The sequence below is a fragment of the Ursus maritimus genome, unplaced genomic scaffold (genome assembly GCF_017311325.1).
Source record: "Ursus maritimus isolate PB19 unplaced genomic scaffold, ASM1731132v1 scaffold_30, whole genome shotgun sequence".
Taxonomy (NCBI): Eukaryota; Metazoa; Chordata; class Mammalia; order Carnivora; family Ursidae; genus Ursus; species Ursus maritimus.
In genome coordinates, this window is record NW_024425564.1 from 2,435,357 (window position 1) to 2,451,723 (window position 16,367).

The 16,367-nt window shown below is 48.9% G+C and overlaps 2 protein-coding genes across 3 annotated transcripts in view; both read right to left on the bottom strand.

Annotated features, from left to right (window-relative positions):
• The window catches only part of PNPLA1 (patatin like phospholipase domain containing 1), a 44,161-nt gene extending 39,709 nt beyond the window's left edge, over positions 1-4,452 (bottom strand). The window contains exon 1 of the mRNA XM_008693392.2: positions 3,869-4,452. Within this exon, the coding sequence (XP_008691614.1) occupies positions 3,869-4,073 (205 nt within the window). The 5' untranslated portion in view covers positions 4,074-4,452. The remainder of the gene's footprint in view (positions 1-3,868) is intronic.
• Positions 4,453-5,839: 1,387 nt separating this feature from the next.
• BRPF3 (bromodomain and PHD finger containing 3) overlaps positions 5,840-16,367 on the bottom strand; it is a 63,886-nt gene continuing 53,358 nt past the window's right edge. Inside the window, exons 14-16 of one of the 2 annotated variants that reach the window (XR_005838735.1) lie at positions 9,580-9,738; positions 6,359-7,166; positions 5,840-6,144 (exon numbers count right to left, since the gene is read on the bottom strand). The gene's annotated coding sequence lies outside the window, so the exon portion shown is untranslated. Of the gene's footprint in view, positions 7,167-9,579; positions 9,739-16,367 lie in introns of both variants that reach the window. The other variant, XR_005838734.1, reaches the window with a different exon arrangement.

Below are 16,367 nucleotides of genomic sequence, written 5' to 3' on the forward strand. Positions count from 1 at the left end.
GAGGCTTCCCTGACCCCAGGACCCATACAACCAGCACCGGCACTCCCTGACGCTGCTTTGTCGGGAAACAGAGTGCTTTAAAAGGCGAGGCCCGGGTGCCTGGGGGGCTCAGTCGGCTAAGCGTCCAACTCTTGGTTTTGGCTCAGGTCAATGATCTCATTGAGCCCCACATTGGGCTCCATGCTCAGCACAGAGTCTGCACCCACCTCTCTCTTTGCCCCTTCCCCCACTTGTGCATACTCTCTTTCTAAAATAAATAAATTAAAAAAAAATTTTTTTAAATACAAGGAAAGAAAGAAAGAAAGAAAGAAAGAAAGAAAGAAAGAAAGAAAGAAAAGTTGAGCCAGACTGGGTTCTAATCCCAGATTTACCACGTGTTTGTTTGTTTCACTTTAGGCAAGTGAGGTAAGCCTTCTGTGACTCAGTTTCCTCCTCTGTAAATGGAGACAATAAGTTTTCATGTCAGGGGTTGCTGTGAGGACTGGGTGAGTTAATATGCCGAGACTTACCACAGCGCCTGATGGAAGGAAGTGCTAGTCAACAGTAAATTACAATGCAGTTAACCCGAAAGAAGGAGGCTGGAATGACGTGGAAAAATCCCATCGACAGGTGCCGAATGATAAGGGCAAGTCCCGCAGGGATCTCACTCCTCCCTGAGATCTCACTCCTCCCTGAGATCTCACTCCTCCCTGAACTTCTCTTGGATCACGGGCAGTGCGCGTGGTCCAGGCCTCGGTCACACCTACAGTTAGGTGTCCCCATGGGTTTTAATGCCTCTCAGCTGCTGTCCGTGCCTCCCACAGCCTGTCCGAGTCCGTTTTTGGCAGTATGGGTGGAACTGATGGAAACGAATGAATTCCGACTAGTCCGTGAATGCCAGAGATGGAAACACCATTGACTCTCTCAGAGAGTGTATTGTAAAAAGTCGCAGTAAAGACATGAAGAGGGTGGGAGCAATGGAGCAGGTGAGTGACACAGACACCCGGAAAGGGAGAGGATCCCAGAGGCAGGATGTCTCCAAGGGCAGGAGTTCTGTGATTCCCGGACAAGAGAGGGCAGGCTCTCACCCAGCCCCTTTCTGAAGGCTTGTTCTAGGGTCTATTGCGTGACGGAAGCATTAACTGCTACTAAGTTCAAAGAGGACTCTGGGCATCAGAAAAGGTGTAGGAGGGCCAAGGGACACATGAAAAGATGCTCCACATCACTCATCATCAGGCAAATGCAAATCAAAACCACAAGGAGACAGCACCTCCCACCTGTCAGAATGACTAAAATCAAAAATGCAAGAAACAACAAGTGTTGGTGAGTATGCAGCAAAAAGGGGAATACTTGTGCATTGTTGGTGGGAATGCAAACTGGTGCAGCCACTAGGAAACGGTATGGAGGTTCCTCAAAAAAATTAAAAATAGAACTACCATATGATCCAGCAATTTCACCGTTGGGTGTTTACCCAAAGAACACAAAATTAGTGTTTTACTAATTTGGAAGGATAGATGCACCTCTATGTTTATTGCAGCGTTATTTATAATAGCCGCCCAAGTGTCCATTGATAGATGAATGGTTAATTACTCAGCCATAAAAAAAGAACACAATCTTGCCATTTGCAACGAAGTGGTTGGACCTTGAGGGTATAATGTTAAGTGAAATAAGCGAGGCAGAAAAGACAAATACCATGATTTCACTCCTATGTGGACTTTAAGAAACAAAACAAGCGAACAAGGACAAAAAGAAAAAAAAACCCAAACTGACTCTTAACCATAGAGAACAAACAGATGGTTGCCAGAAGGGAGGTGGGGGGGATGGGCAAAACAGGTGAAGGTGGTAAGAGCGCCCTTGCCATGATGAGCACTGAGTCATGTATAGAATTGTTGAATCGCTGTATCGTACGCCTGAAGCTAATGCAATACTCTATGTTAACTATATCGGAATTAAAAAGTGTTTTTAAATGAAATAAAAAAAGATCTAGAAGGATCTAAGCGGACCACTTAGAACTGGCTACAGGAGGGAGAGTGGGATTGGGGACAAGGGGGGGTGAGCAGAGGCTTTAAAAAGAAAAAACCCTATATATTTTTGCATTGTTTGAATTTTTTTACAGTGAGAAAGAATGTATTACTTGTGAAATATTGAAAGGAAAAAATTATCTTGCCCATAAGGTACTCGGTGAATGGGCATCACTATTATTCTTTGCAATGAAGACAGACTTCTCACTCGGCGCTCAGGTCCCAGGCAGGAGGGCGGCCCGCCTGCACCCCTTCCTCCAGCACAGCAGCTGGCCCTTTGGCAAATTTCACTCACTGGCTCTCCCTCCAAAGTTCATCCTGAACCCACCGGCTTCTCACTGCCCCTCAAGACCCGGCTACCTGCTGTGCTCATCCCTGGCTAGACGTGCACACCATAGTCTCCCGCTAGTCTCCTTGTGGCCACCCTTCCCCCTCCAACTCTGCCCAGCATTTGAGGGCCCTTAAAAACCCATCCAGGTAGTGAACACACACCAGGCAGTTGCCTTGTGCCAGGCACTGGGAGTACCGGTCACTCGAGCTCGGTCAATCCTTTAACGACACTGGGAATTAGGTACAGGTGGAATTTCCACTTCACAGGTGCAGAAACGGAGGCACGGAGGCACGGGGCATTCCCTCATTTGTCCCAGGTCCACATGCTGAAATGGCAGAGCTGGGATCCAGTGCCCCTGGAGCACACGCTCTTCACCACCTGCCCCGTCCCCCCCGACAGACTGCCGGTGCTCCCCAGCTCTCCCAGTGGAACCAGAGCTTCCGGCTCATGGTGCGCGCGCCATATGACCCCTGCCTGCCTCTCCAGCCTCCACCCCCACCCCCCCTCCCCCCGCTCCCTACTCTTTGCTCCCACTCCCTGGCTCCCTGGACGCTCCTCCACCCGGAAAGTTCTTTCCCCCATCTTCACATCACTCGGGTCTCTGTTTGAATGTTGCCTCCTCCAAATGGGCTTCCCTGCCCACTCTTTGTAAAACAGCCCCCACTTCATTCTCTGCCCCTTTCCTGCTATCATTTATTCATAGATCTCATGGCGTCCTCCGGTGACATCATAAGGTTACTATCTGAATGTTTACTTTCTGTCTCGTCTCTCTAGAATGTCTGCTTCATGGGAGCACAGACTTTGTCCAGTAGCACAGTGAATGAATAAAGGCACTCGAGGCAGCCCGTGAGGACGCTGGTCTAGACCCACAATGTAGGACTGCTGGGCACGTGTCTGCTTCCCCTGCACAGGAGTGCCCTTCTGCCCTCTCTGTCAGACGTGGGACCCCATCCTTCTCTCTGGGGCCCCGGACCAGCAGGAAAGAAGGCTAAGTGAGATCTCCCGAATTCCTTCCTGGTTTCTCCCCCTCTGGCTCATCCCCGTGGCCCCAAGGCTTCTACGTCTCCAGCCAGCTGGAAGCTGCGCTGACAAGCCTACCCCGCCAAGGGAGTCACGATGTGAAGTATTGCCCCACCCGGGGATGTGTGCACTTTAAAAGAGGCCAAACAGGAATGACACTTCACCCCAGTGTCTGTGTCATGGCGTAACTTCCACAACCAGGGCATTGGAGGGAGCTGTTGCCTTTCCCTCTCCCGGGCCCTGGCACACAGGGCATCACAGAAGAGTGTTGCGGGGGGGACGGGAGAGATGGGTCCACACCTGGGACCCATCTGAGAGTGGGTCAGAGCCTGGGACCTGGCTGACCCCAACCTCAAACATCCCAGCCACCTGCCATCCCACTGGACCCTCCTCTTCCTTTCCCACCACCCAGAAGGCCTGGCTCTGTTCCGCCAAAGTGTCCCCAAGTGATCCTCAGGCTCCACTATGGGGGCTCTCGTCAGAGGCTGCCCCAGGGAACCCAGAACAAAGGCCTTACCCATTTCAATCCCGCAGATGACCAGAGCCGCGACCACTGCACCTGCTGATGTCCCAGCAAAGCGATGGGTCGTTTCCAGCATCCGGGGGGCCAAGTCTCGGAGGGCATCCACGGCCCCCGCCTGGTAGAAGGAGAGAAATCCACTGCCCGAGAAGGAGATGGAATGAGGAGTGTCTGGGTCCCCCTTGAACACCTGTTCCTCCATCTCCTCGGCCCCTCCGTGCTGGCCTCTCCGGCTGCTGCGCTCCGGCTGGAACTCAGGCCAAGCTTCCCTGCCAGCCCGCAGCCTGGAAAGGGGCCGTCTCTCCTGGCTCGGCTGGGACACCCACGGGTGGCGTACGCAGCCACTGCCTGGGCCTGTTGAGCTCCTCCAGGAGGCAGTCCCAAAGGCTGGTAAAAGGCTTCAGGCCCAGGTCGAGGTGCAGAAGGCACCCCGAACGTGTGAGCAGCGTCTTGGGCCCGCGAGCACCCCCCTGGCTTCATTGCCTGGCTAGATTCATCGCGGGCACAAACTCCTCAGCCCTGGGCCCGGGCTGCCTATGCCTCATAGCCTTGGCTGCTGCCGCCGGGACCATCCCAAAGAGGCAGGCACTGCTCAGCCCTCGGCCCAGGACTTCACACGCTGAGCTGCAGCACCTCCCAGATGGTTATCAGAGGGGGCCTGTCTCTGACGCTGCTGCAGCAAAGGGATTAGATGCAGGCCTCCCTCTGAGAGGAAGTTGTCCCCTCCCCCCCAGGGGCCCAAGCCAGCAGGTTGATAATGGCTTTGGAGGGGGACACACTCACACCACCCATGCCCCCGCCAGCGTCACCCCTCCCCGGGCTCCTTCTCCAGGCTCTGCGGGGCGTGTGTGGTGTGTTACACAATTGTTTTTATTTGTTCTGTCGTAAGAACTTGTGTTTGTTCACATGTTAGAACAGGCCACGGGCAAAACTGTGAAGGAAGAGAAGTCAGGCTTCAGGGCCCCACCCACCATCGCCTCTCCATCTCTCCCCACCCTTTCTCCCCGGTCCTACATTGACCCACTCACCTGTAGCACCCTCTCACCAAGTCCCACACTTTCGTGTTGTCTCCTAAGTATATAGGAAAAAAGTCAGTCTGAAATCTAGATCATTCTAAGGGTTTGGAACTTCATGCTGCACGCTCTTCTAATGATAGATTTGAGATGGCGATATTTAACCTCAAGAATGAACAGTTTAGGAGGCCAGATATGGGGGCACTGGGGTCAGAGGTGTTTTGGAGCCCCGAGGGCAAAAGAGGTGGTGTCTGGGGACCCAGGTTGGCTACCGGTCATGCCCCCTCTGGAGCTGTGCAGTGTGGCCCTGGAGAGGAGGGCCCCTCCTCAGCCCACAGACTTCTCTGTCTAGGATATCGCAAAGCCGGCACAATCACGTCTCTCCCCTCCCCCAAGACCATACAGTGGCAGGAGCAGAATGAGAATCGAGACACCGAGTTCCCCACTCAATGCTCAGTCCAGCTCCATACTCTGTTAGGATGTGATGTCAATGCTTCCCCTGACGCCCCCGACGCAGGGAACTCCCATCAACTCTTGGCCTCCCTGCTCCACACTGGAATCCACAATGCGGGCAACACCCAGGATTCAGTTAGGAGGGAGTTTTCTCTCTTGGGTGGATAGTTCCAGATACATAATTGCCTCCTCCATTTGGGAAGAGACCTTTTGATTAAATGTGTGTAACAGGGAAGACGTGTGTGTCCGTGTGCACACACACAGGCCCGTGGCTTACCGCTGGGGTGGAAGGTGGGATGCCACAGGGTGGAGTTGCATCAGGACCCGGCCTCCTTCCTGGGAAAGCAGGTCAGGTCCACGGAGTATTTGCGCACCCAGCTCGGTAAAGGGGGTCCGGGGTCACGAGTGGGTGGAAGCATCATCCCCTAACTCAGACACTCACAGGCTTCCTGGGAATAAGACCAGCAAACATGAAATAACCAGAGAAACACACGAGGCAGTCTATAATTAAGGACCAACTTGTGCTGGGCTGAGATTCCTGCCAGGAAAGTTAAGATATGAGGGTGAGTGGCGTGGGCTGGAACCCTGAGAAGCTAAGTGGTGGGGCCATGGGTTAGGGGATGTGAAGAAGCTGGAAGGAAGAGGGAGGGCATAGTGGTGAGGAACAGAAGAGGAGGGATGGGGTGATGGTGTGCGGTTACACAGGACGAAGGGCTTTGGAGCACACCGACCTGGGGCTGAATCCCAGCTCTGCTATTTATAGGCAACGTGACCTGTGTAACTGCTTCTGGCCTCAGTTTTCCTCATCTGTGAAAAGGACAATAATACCTATGCTGTGGCTGTAAAGATATGGCTGTGAAAGGCCTGGCATGTGGTACATCTGTTATTATTAAGGGTGGTAAGGGTCAAGGCTTCTGGAACAGATGGACCTGGGAGATGAGGTGGAATGGAAAGGTGGGGTGGGAAGAGAAAGGCGTGATCCATTCGCGACATGCGGGAGGAGCTGGCAGGGGGCTCAGACCTGGACTGGAGGATGAGGAAGGTGAATAGCACCGTAGCTCCCAGCGACGTTGGAGGCCAGGCCAGGCCAGCAGCTGAAGGAAGACAAGTTAATGAAGCCACAGCCGCAGAGACTCTCCCGACCAGGGCACTGCTTGGATGAGGATGAGTCACTGCTGACGCCTCATTTTAGCCTGGGGGTGGGGAGGGGTAGGTCGGCCCTTGGCTGACAAGGAAACTGGGGCAGAGCTGGGGAAACTGGGTAGAGGTGAGTTCACTTTGAGACGTATCTGAGAAGACAAGACGACGTTGGAGCTGGAGGCAGGGGGTGGGAAGCCTCCAGAGAGGGGCAGAGACCCCTGCCATTGAGGCAGCGGAGACGAGCGGGCGGTCGGAGAAGGTTGGCACCGGGCTATGTTGAAGAAAGGCAACCTTGGACAAGTATTCTCCTTCCTGGTTCACCTCGCTCTCCCCAGTGAGACAGGAAGCAGGACTCCCTTGCTCTACACTGGCTGCCCCAGCTCGACAAGGCTGGCACCTACCATCCTTCCAAGGACGGTGTCTTGTCCTGACATGGCCTCAGGCGCCCTCGCTTCGAAGCCTGGCTGTTGAGTTAGGCCGCAGTCTCCAATGAGTGCGTCTGACGAGGGCCGGTGGGCCGCAGGCCTCGCCTGTCCTGGGCCTCGGAGTTGAACAACTGCAAAGGTTCACCTCATTTCCCCTTGTTCCTGACGTTGTACTGAAAGCCCCAGGGACTTCAAGTGGACGACATCAGGAAAGGATCACATTCCAGCATTTCTGCATTTGATTTTTCAAGGCAATTCATAATCCTGTCAGGGGTTTTGAACTAAGTTAGCACTGCCCGTGTGACTCAGCAGCCCCCGAGGCAGTCACGGGCAAGAAACAGAGACGGCTCAGCACACATGATCCCAACAGGACGACCCAAAACAAATTTACAGAAGAACCCGGAGTTCCCGTAAGTATAAAATATGTGAAGCCGCCCAGGGCACCGCTCTCAGGGAGAAAGACAGCGTCCGGATTCTGAGGGTTAGCTCTTCATTGACGGCACACCACCCTCTGCTCAAACCTTGTAAAATGTTTATTTAGTGAAGAAACTGCTTGTTTCTTGAGGTGAGCGAGTATGAAGGTCACGACATCGCCCATGAATAATCTTGCCAATAATGTTTAACCTGAATCTAATGAAGACCTACTTTCCAGTTCACAATGAATACAGAGCGTGAAGGGAAAAGTGAAGAGATCTGGGCGGAAATAACCAGACAAAGTGAAACTGTGGGAAGGGCTGGTAGCTCCTGTGGTTGCCACATGGTAGCCATTCCCCGTCCACTTGTTCTTTGCCCGTGTCCCTGTAAAGCAGCTGAAAGACCTGATACTTGATTTTTCAGCCCCCCTTGCATCTAGAAGCCATCATAAAATCCACTTGTGGTCAGTGAGAAGCAAGGGGAAATCTGCTGGTGGCTTCTGAGGAAGAGTTTCCTCTTTGGTAAAAGGAGAAAGGCACATAGGGAGAGCCCCTTTTGGTCCATCCGCCATTCTTTCTGCCTGAGATGCTGCCCTGTGAGAACTCGATGTTTGGAGCTATGGCCGTCATCTTGTAGCCATCAGGGGAAACATGGCGGACACACACAGTGTATTAGTTACCTATTGCTGTGTCACAGATTACCTCACCACTTAATACCTCACAATAACATGATCTTATACAGTTTCTGAGCATTAGGAAGCCAGAAATGGCTTATCTGAGTGGTTCAACACTCTCATGGCTGTTGGTGGGCATCGGTTCTTTGCTGGCTATTGATAAAAAGCTCTGATACCTCACCACATGGACCTCTCCAAGGGGCTGCTTATGAAATGACAGTGTGCTTTTCCCAGAGTGAGATGCAAGAAAGTGAGAGAGAGGAAGAGAGAGAAAGAGAGAGGGAGAGATGAACAAGAAATAGTGTGAACCCAATATGGAAATTGTAGTCTTTTTATAACCTCATCTCAAAAGCAATACCATCCCTTCCGCCATATTCTTTTGGCCACACAGGCCAACCCTGGTAAAACGTAGGAGGGGTGTGAATACCAGAAGGTAGGAATTGTTAAGGGCTGATTTGGAGGCTGGCTACCGCACTGAGGATAGCAAAAGAATAGTCGATCGACTATCGGTGTATTCTCTGTGTGGTGCAAGTGTTTACACCTTTTTCTAAAAAGTCAGCAACTTTCTAAAATGAGGCTTAGGGAGAGAGGAGAAAATCTGACACAACGGAGGTGGGGACAGGGCTTGCTGACATCCTGTCATGTTGTCCTTTGTACGACCTTGAGATAATTCATGCAGCCTAAATCATATCTTCTCATTATGAAACAGCTTCCACATACAGTAAAGTACCAAAAATAGAACAGCAAACATCCAAGTACCTACCAGACATATTGAACAACCTTAACATTTCACCACATCTTGGTCAAATATTTGTTTGGACTTAAAGGAGTGAAACACCACAGAGGGAGGTGAAACCTCCTTTGAACCCTTTCCTAACCTTACCTACCACTCTCCTTCCCACGGGAAACCAGGTCGGATTGGACAGAATCTGTCTCCTGCATGTTTTTACACTTTTATTACATGAATATGACCTATAAACAATGTATAGTATTGTTTTATACATATTTCTAAATTTCACGTAAGCAAACACATTGATTTATTCTGTGATTTGCCATTTTCATTCCGTGTTGTGATACACAAGGCTCTCATCTTTTCCACTTTGCTGCTTTTGGGTAACCCATTATGGGACCACGGGACAACATACTTATTCTACCGATGGACATTCTGGTTGCTTCCAATGCTTCACTATAACCAGCAGCGCCGCAGTGAGCACCCTTATATACAACTCCCTTTGCAGGGGATGGGAATTTTTCAGGTCACGGTGTGGGTGTATCAATTGCACCCACAACATCTGAATGTACGGAGGGGACTGAGCAATGATGGGAGAGGCTAATGCCATTGAAAGAAGATTTTTATTACAGTGGTCCCCCCTATGGATCCCTGAAACCGTGGATAGTACTGAGCCCTATATATACAATATTTTTCCTATATGTACATACCTATGATAAAGTCTAATTTATGAATTAGGCACAGTAAGTAAGAGATTAGCAGCCGTAATGAAGAATAACACAACTATAACAAAATTCTGTAATAAAAGTTGTGTGAATGTGGTCTCTCTCTCTCGAAATTTCTTACTGTACTGTACTCACCCTTCTCATGCTGATGGGAGATGACAAGATGCCCACGTCATGAGATGATGTGCGGTGACCGACGCGGGCATGGAACACGGCATGGGGTTACTACCGACTTTCTGGCATGACGTCAGAAGGAGGATCATCTGCTTCCGGTCTGTGGTTGACCACTGGTAACTGAAACCACGGAAAGCGAGCCACTGGTGAAGAGGGGGTGGGGAGGGAACTACTACACTCACATTTCCAGAGACCAGGGGGCATGCCACGCCAGGGCTGTGAACTCTAGCGGTGGTCTCTAGCTGTCTGGTAGTTGGCCCTGGGTGATGAGGGCAGAGAAATGTCACCTCCTGGAGTGTAGGAGCCCGATGGAGGAGGTGGGTCAGAGTCTGGACTCCAGATTGCTTGTTTGCGTAGGAAATGTGTGCTCCCAGCTCTTTGCTCTCTCCAAGAATTGGCCAGCCCTAGGGTGAGGGGTGGGATGGGAGGGCAGTCTCTCCCCAGTCAGGGAAGCCGCACAGGCCAGAACACACAGAATATACAAAATAAGAAAGCAGAGCTAATGCAGAGGCCGCTCCTCACTTTGGCTATTGTGTCTACCACGGCCGTGCCACGTTATGCCCCCACTGAGAGCTTGTAAGAGGTCTACTAGCTTTGCTTCTCTTGGTACTTCCAGAATGAAAAATCTTGCCCATCTGAGGGATACGAAATGCTATCTCATTGTTCAACGGCTATTTTCCTGGTTATTCGTGAGGCTGTGTACCATTTCTTCCATCCTTTGGTCAATCCAGTTTCTCTTCTCTCAATTGCTTGTTCTTAGACTTTTGCCTCTGGGGTGGGAACAGTGTTTGTCTTTTGTCAAGAATGCGCAGATGCTGGTACTAATCCGAGCTAATATCAAATGCGTGGCAAATACCCCCTCCCTGTTTGCGGCTTGTCTTTTAACTTTTTTATGTCTCTATGGTACAGAAGTTTAAAATGAGGCATTCTTTTTCCTTTACGATTTGTGTTTTTGTGGCTTGAAGTCATAAAAATGCTCTCCCATATGAAATAGAGTCTGGGTATTTTAAATGGTTTAACCATCAAGCCTAAGCTATTCGTTCTGTCTCCGTTGAAAAACTACAGTCTGGTGGGCAGTTTGGCACCGTCTGTTTTTAAATAAATACTTGTAGAAATTTATCCTACTGACATACTCACAGGAGTCCCCAGAAATATAAGCACAGGACTGTTCAATACAGCAACAATCGTAATAGCAAACATCTAGAAATGTCTGTCAGTGGAAAGCTGGTTAAATGAATTACGGCGAGGTCATATAATGTAATTCTCCTTAGCCAGAGTACAGAATAAGAGAAATCCGGATGTGCGCATATGGGAAGTTCTCCAAGATATATTGGTAAGTAGGAAAAAGGAAAATTAAAAAACCAAGGATCCAAACAGTACGCTCTCATTTATGTTGAAAAGGAGGGGAAAAAAAGAAAAAAGAAAAAAAAAGATTCTCTATGTGTGTGCTTGTAAAATTCCAGAAATAAAACTCCTGAGGGTGGTCACTTCTGAGAAGGGGGACCAGGGTTTGAGGGTGGGTAGGAAACCCAGTGTTCACTGCCCATCTTTTGTGCTGCTTTCACTGTTATTTCCTTGACTATAAACAAAGAAGAATCGCTGGGGACGGTCCCGTTTTGCCCTAAGTTGCTATTTGTTTTGGCATTTGAAATATTCTGAGGTGAAGAGGGCCTTTCGTTGCAATAGCTGAGAAGAAATTGAATTATCAGAAGTGGGGCAGGAGCAGGACAGTTTCATTACATGTGTTCTGCGGCTGGGTCGGAAGGGCAGCGCTCCCCGCTCCCCGCAGATGAGATCCAGACCGGCCCTTGTCTGGGGGACAGGGGAGCTGTCTGCGGAACAAGGGAGAGGGGAGCTGAGAGAGGTGGGGGATGGGGACCTGTCTGTGGAGCGGGAGTGTGGGGGGAGGGGGAGCAGGAAAGACAATGGAAGGTGGGGGCAGGTCTGAGCCAAGAGGAGCCGCCCAGGGCCCTGCGGTCCCAAGACCTGCTGTCTGAGTCCCAAGGTCTGGGCCGGCCCCAGGCTCTGAGGCTCCCTGCGCTGTCTGGCTGCGGGGTAAGAAGAGGAGGGCCCCCACCTCAAAGCTGCTGGCAGGCAGTTCTCTGGAGAGGCGGAAAAGCCATACTCAAAGTAGGAAACCGCTCATCCTATAAGTGAGAATTAAAGGCACTTGAGTTTACCCTCCTTGAGATTTAAGAAGGGAAAGGAATTGGGCCAGGGGTCATAGAACAAAGACAGAAAGTGCTGCCAGGGTTTAAATCCAGTGGCTGCTCTCGGGGGCTGGCTGCGGGGGGGACTGAAATCACAGCCGCGTCACTGCACCGCTGGCGAGTTACTCAACATCTCTGTGCCTTAGTTTTCTTATCTGTAGAATGGGAAAATAATATTTACCCCACAGGGGGTTCTCCTGGCATACGGTAAGTGCTTATGAAGCGGTAACCAAGGTTAATTCTGTCTTCATTCACCACCTGTGTAAATTTCACCGCAGCTGAGACCCGGCGGTGACAGGTCAGCACCTGGAGGCGGGAGCTGGGTCTGCGGCGGCGCATGCGCATCAACCAAGCTCACAAGCGAGATGAACAAGGTGTGACCCCGCTTGTTGGTTTACACAGGCCAGCCCGCTGGGGGAGTGCATCATCACCCTTCTCTCCGCTCCCCATGTGGGAGCCCAGACTGTACTCAGAGGCTCCTTGGGGGGAATGGGAACACTTCTGGGCTCTTATTTATTTCCACGGCTGTTCCAGCGTCTTGCCTGTCGGCCCCTTAGGGGAAAGCACTCTGGTACATAGGAGGAGCGCAATTGACGGTTGTCAAATAAATACTTGTTGAATGAGTACATGGCCATAGCGTGTGCCCTGTCATAGCAACACTGCAAACGACCTAAATGCTCAACCACAGGGAGTTGTTATTAAATGTGGTCCAGTCACCCCACAAAACCAAACAGTCATTGCAACGGATAATTATCGCAATTACATAGAAAGATAGAGCTATGCTTGTGATGTAGTCTTAGAAAAACAAAAGAAACCAAATGGGCTGGACATGAGGTTGATGTCTTGATGATACTTTGTTAAGTGAAAAAGCAATCCTCAGAAAAGGGAGCATAATAAGCTACCATCTGTGTTAAAAAGGGGGCAAGGAATATAAGGTTTCACTCACAGTGTTAAGCATAAAAAACCCTCTGAATGACACACAGGAGACTGAAAACACTGGGGGCCTGTGGGGAGGAACAGAGGTGAGCAGTGGCTGACAAGTCACTGACAATTCTTTTGTACCTTCTGAATGTTGAACCATGTGAGAGTGTTTCCAGTTCAAAAATCAAATAATTTAAAATACTTGATAGGAGAAGAAAAAGAAAAAAGAAAAGTTTAGGGGGCGCTTGGCTGGCTCAGCAGAGCATGTGACTCTTGATCTCGGGGTCATGAGTTCGAGCCCCACATCGGGCATAGAGATTACTTCAAAAAAAGAGAGAGAGAGAAAAGTAAAATAAAACACTTGCTGATACATAGCAAAGTAAAATAGATCGATATTTTTTTCCTACTATATTCCTCAATTCTAAGGCATGGAGTTTGCTCCCTACATTTTAAAGTTTCTGATATCAGAACATATCTTACAATCAACGGGCATTCTTAATAGGTTCTTGTGGTGGTTTCTTTTACTCCCTAAAAAGCTTTTAGTCAATTGACGCTGCATCTTAAAATTGATGGCGTTTTAGAATCAAGGAAAAGCAGAAAAATAAAAATGTGGCACGTGGAAAGGGATTATAACAATGAAAACCATTGTGTGGTGGGACTGCAGGGATCTTTCTACTTTAAAATGGCCCTCCCCAGTCTTATTACATCATCTTTTCAACAGTTTTTTAAAAACATATTTTAAATTGTTTTTAGGACAATCAGTGGTTTTATTTTTTAATTTTATTTTTAATTTTATTTTTTCAAAGATTTTATTTATTTATTTGACAGAGAGAGAGGGAACACAAGCAGGGGGAGTGGGAGAGGAACAAGCAGGCTCCCAGCGGAGGAGCCTGATGTGGGGCTCCATCTCAGGGTCCTGGGATTGTGACCTCAGCCGAAGGCAGATGCTTAACGACTGAGCCACCCAGGCGCCCCCAATCAGTGGTTGTGGAGGGAGGCGGCATTCTCCAGCACCAGGGTCTAGATAGCCTGCAAAGCAGTAAACCCTGGAAAGTCACCACTTCCTCAGTTTGGTTTAGTTTAAATAATTATCAGAGCAAAGCCCTGGGCCCTAAATTTAGCAGTGGTTACAAGGAAAGACTCATTTTCTTCGGATTTTTCCTGAGATACCCGCCTTCTAGGAATAGTCAAAACTTGAGACAACACTTACTTGGCCACAATGGGTGTTTATTTCAGCAATTGGTTCAGACCTCAAGTTTTGGTCCAAACCATTGCCATGGTTCAAAAACAGTTGTTGAGCTGAAAACACTGATAAAACCTAGTGCCTGCGGGCACCAGGATGGCTCAGTCAGTTAAGTGTCTGACTCTTGGTTTTGGCTCAGGTCATGATCTCAGGGTCATGAGATCGAGCCCCGTGTCAGACTCCAGCTCCACGCTCAGCACAGAATCTGCCTGAGATTCTCTCTCCCTCCTCTTCTGCTCCTCCCCCTGCTCATGCACGCTCTCTCTCTCCCTCAAATAAATAAATTAATTAATTTAAAAAACAAAAACAAAAAACTAGTGCCTGGCGAAGCATACTTGAGTGTTGTACCCAAAAGGTGGCCCAGGAAACTTGTTGTTTTCGGTTGAGACCAGTGTCCTGTACCCTGCAGGACTCAGTTCTGTCACATGCTCTGTGGATAGAGGATTTCTTAATCAAATAATCAAGTTTAAGAAATACTGCAGGTGAGATTGGGATAAGAACTTGGAGATCGGGATGCCTGGGTGGCTCAGTCAGTTAAGCGTCTGCCTTCGGCTCAGGGCGTGATCCTGGCGTTCTGGGATCGAGCCCCACATCAGGCTCTTCCGCTGGGAGCCTTCTTCTTCCTCTCTCACTCCCCCTGCTTGTGTTTCCTCTCTCACTGGCTGTCTGTCTCTGTCAAATAAATAAATAAATAATAAAATCTTTTTTAAAAATAAAGAAATAAAAATAAAAGCTCTGAAAAGTCCTGGGAGGCAAGTTCCTTTGGTTTCCTGCTTAACAGAAGTTCTCAACTTCTTCCTACTAATCAAACCCTAATTCTGTTTACCCTTTTCAGGGCAACCATGTCCCTTCATGGCAAGCAAGTCCCAGAACAAGGGAGATATTTTTTTTTTTAAAGATTTATTTATTTCACAGAGGGAGAAAGAGCGAAACATCGAGGGAGTGAGAGAGCGGGGGTGGGAGGGGCAGAGGGAGAGAGAGAGAATCTTACGCAAACTCCGCGCTGAGCGTGGAGCTGCACGTGGGGCTGGATCTCATGACCCTGAGATCATGACCTGAGCTGACACCAAGAGTCTGATGCTTAACAGAGTGAGCCACCCAGGTACCCTCAAGGGGGATTAAGAAAGAGCAGATGAATGTAATTTTGGCCAATGAGACAAAAGAAATCTGCTGAGGAATTCTAAGACCTCTTTGGTTTTTAAAGAGAGTAACAAAAACCCTACAGACAGGATGACGGGATACTGTAACAGAAAATCCTGATGGGGCTCCTGGCTGGCTCAGTCGGTAGAGCACGCAACTCTTAACCTCAGCATTGTTGGGTTCAAGCCCCATGCTGGGTATAGACATTACTTAAAATAAAATCTTTAAAAAAAAGGGGGGGGCGCCTGGGTGGCTCAGTCTGTTAAGCATCTGCCTTCAGCTCAGGTCATGATCCGAGGGTCCTGGGATTGAGCCCACATCCTCGTCCTCTTCTCCTCTCCTTGGCTCCCTACTCATCAGGGAGCCTGCGTCTGTCTCCCTTTCCCTCTGCTCCCACCCTCCCCACCCCGTTTGTGCTCTCTCTCAAATAAATAAAATCTTTAAAAATAAAAACAAAAAGAAAAATTAAAATCCTAAAGAATCCACCGAAAAACTGTTAGATCTAATCAATGAATTCAGTAAAATTTCAGGATACAAAATCAATATATAAAAATCTGTTGCACTTCTATTCATTAATGACAACCTGTTGAACCAGAGAAATTAAGAAAACAATCCCCTTTACAATTTCATCAGAAAGAACGAATATCTAAGAATAAATTTAACCAGAGATGAAAGGCCTGTACACTGAAAACTGTAAGACATTAATGAAAGAAACTGAAGAAGACACAAATAAATGAAAAGAAATTCTGTAGTCATGGACTGGAAGAATAATACTGTTAAAATGTCCATACTACCCAAAGCAATCTACAGATTCAATGCGATCCTCATCAAAATTCCAACAGCAGTTTTCACAGAAATAGAACAAACAATCCTAAAATTTATATGGAACCATAAAAGGCCCCAAATAACCAAAGTAATCTTGTGAAAGAAGAACAAAGCTGGAGGCATCATGCTCCCTGATTCAAACTACAGTACAAGCTGCAGTAATCAAACAGTATGGCCTTGACATAAAAATAGACACATAGATCAATGGAACAGAACAGAGAACCCAGAAAGAAACCCACACATACACAGTCATTTAATTTATGACGAAGGAGCCAAGAACATACAATGAAGGAAGGACAGTCCCTCTGATGAAGAATAATTGGAAGGCAGGCAGGCAGGGATAACGGGCCCCCGCCCTAAGAGGAAACCACCCTTAAAAGGATTTTACACCCGCCCTGGAAGGAGCCCTC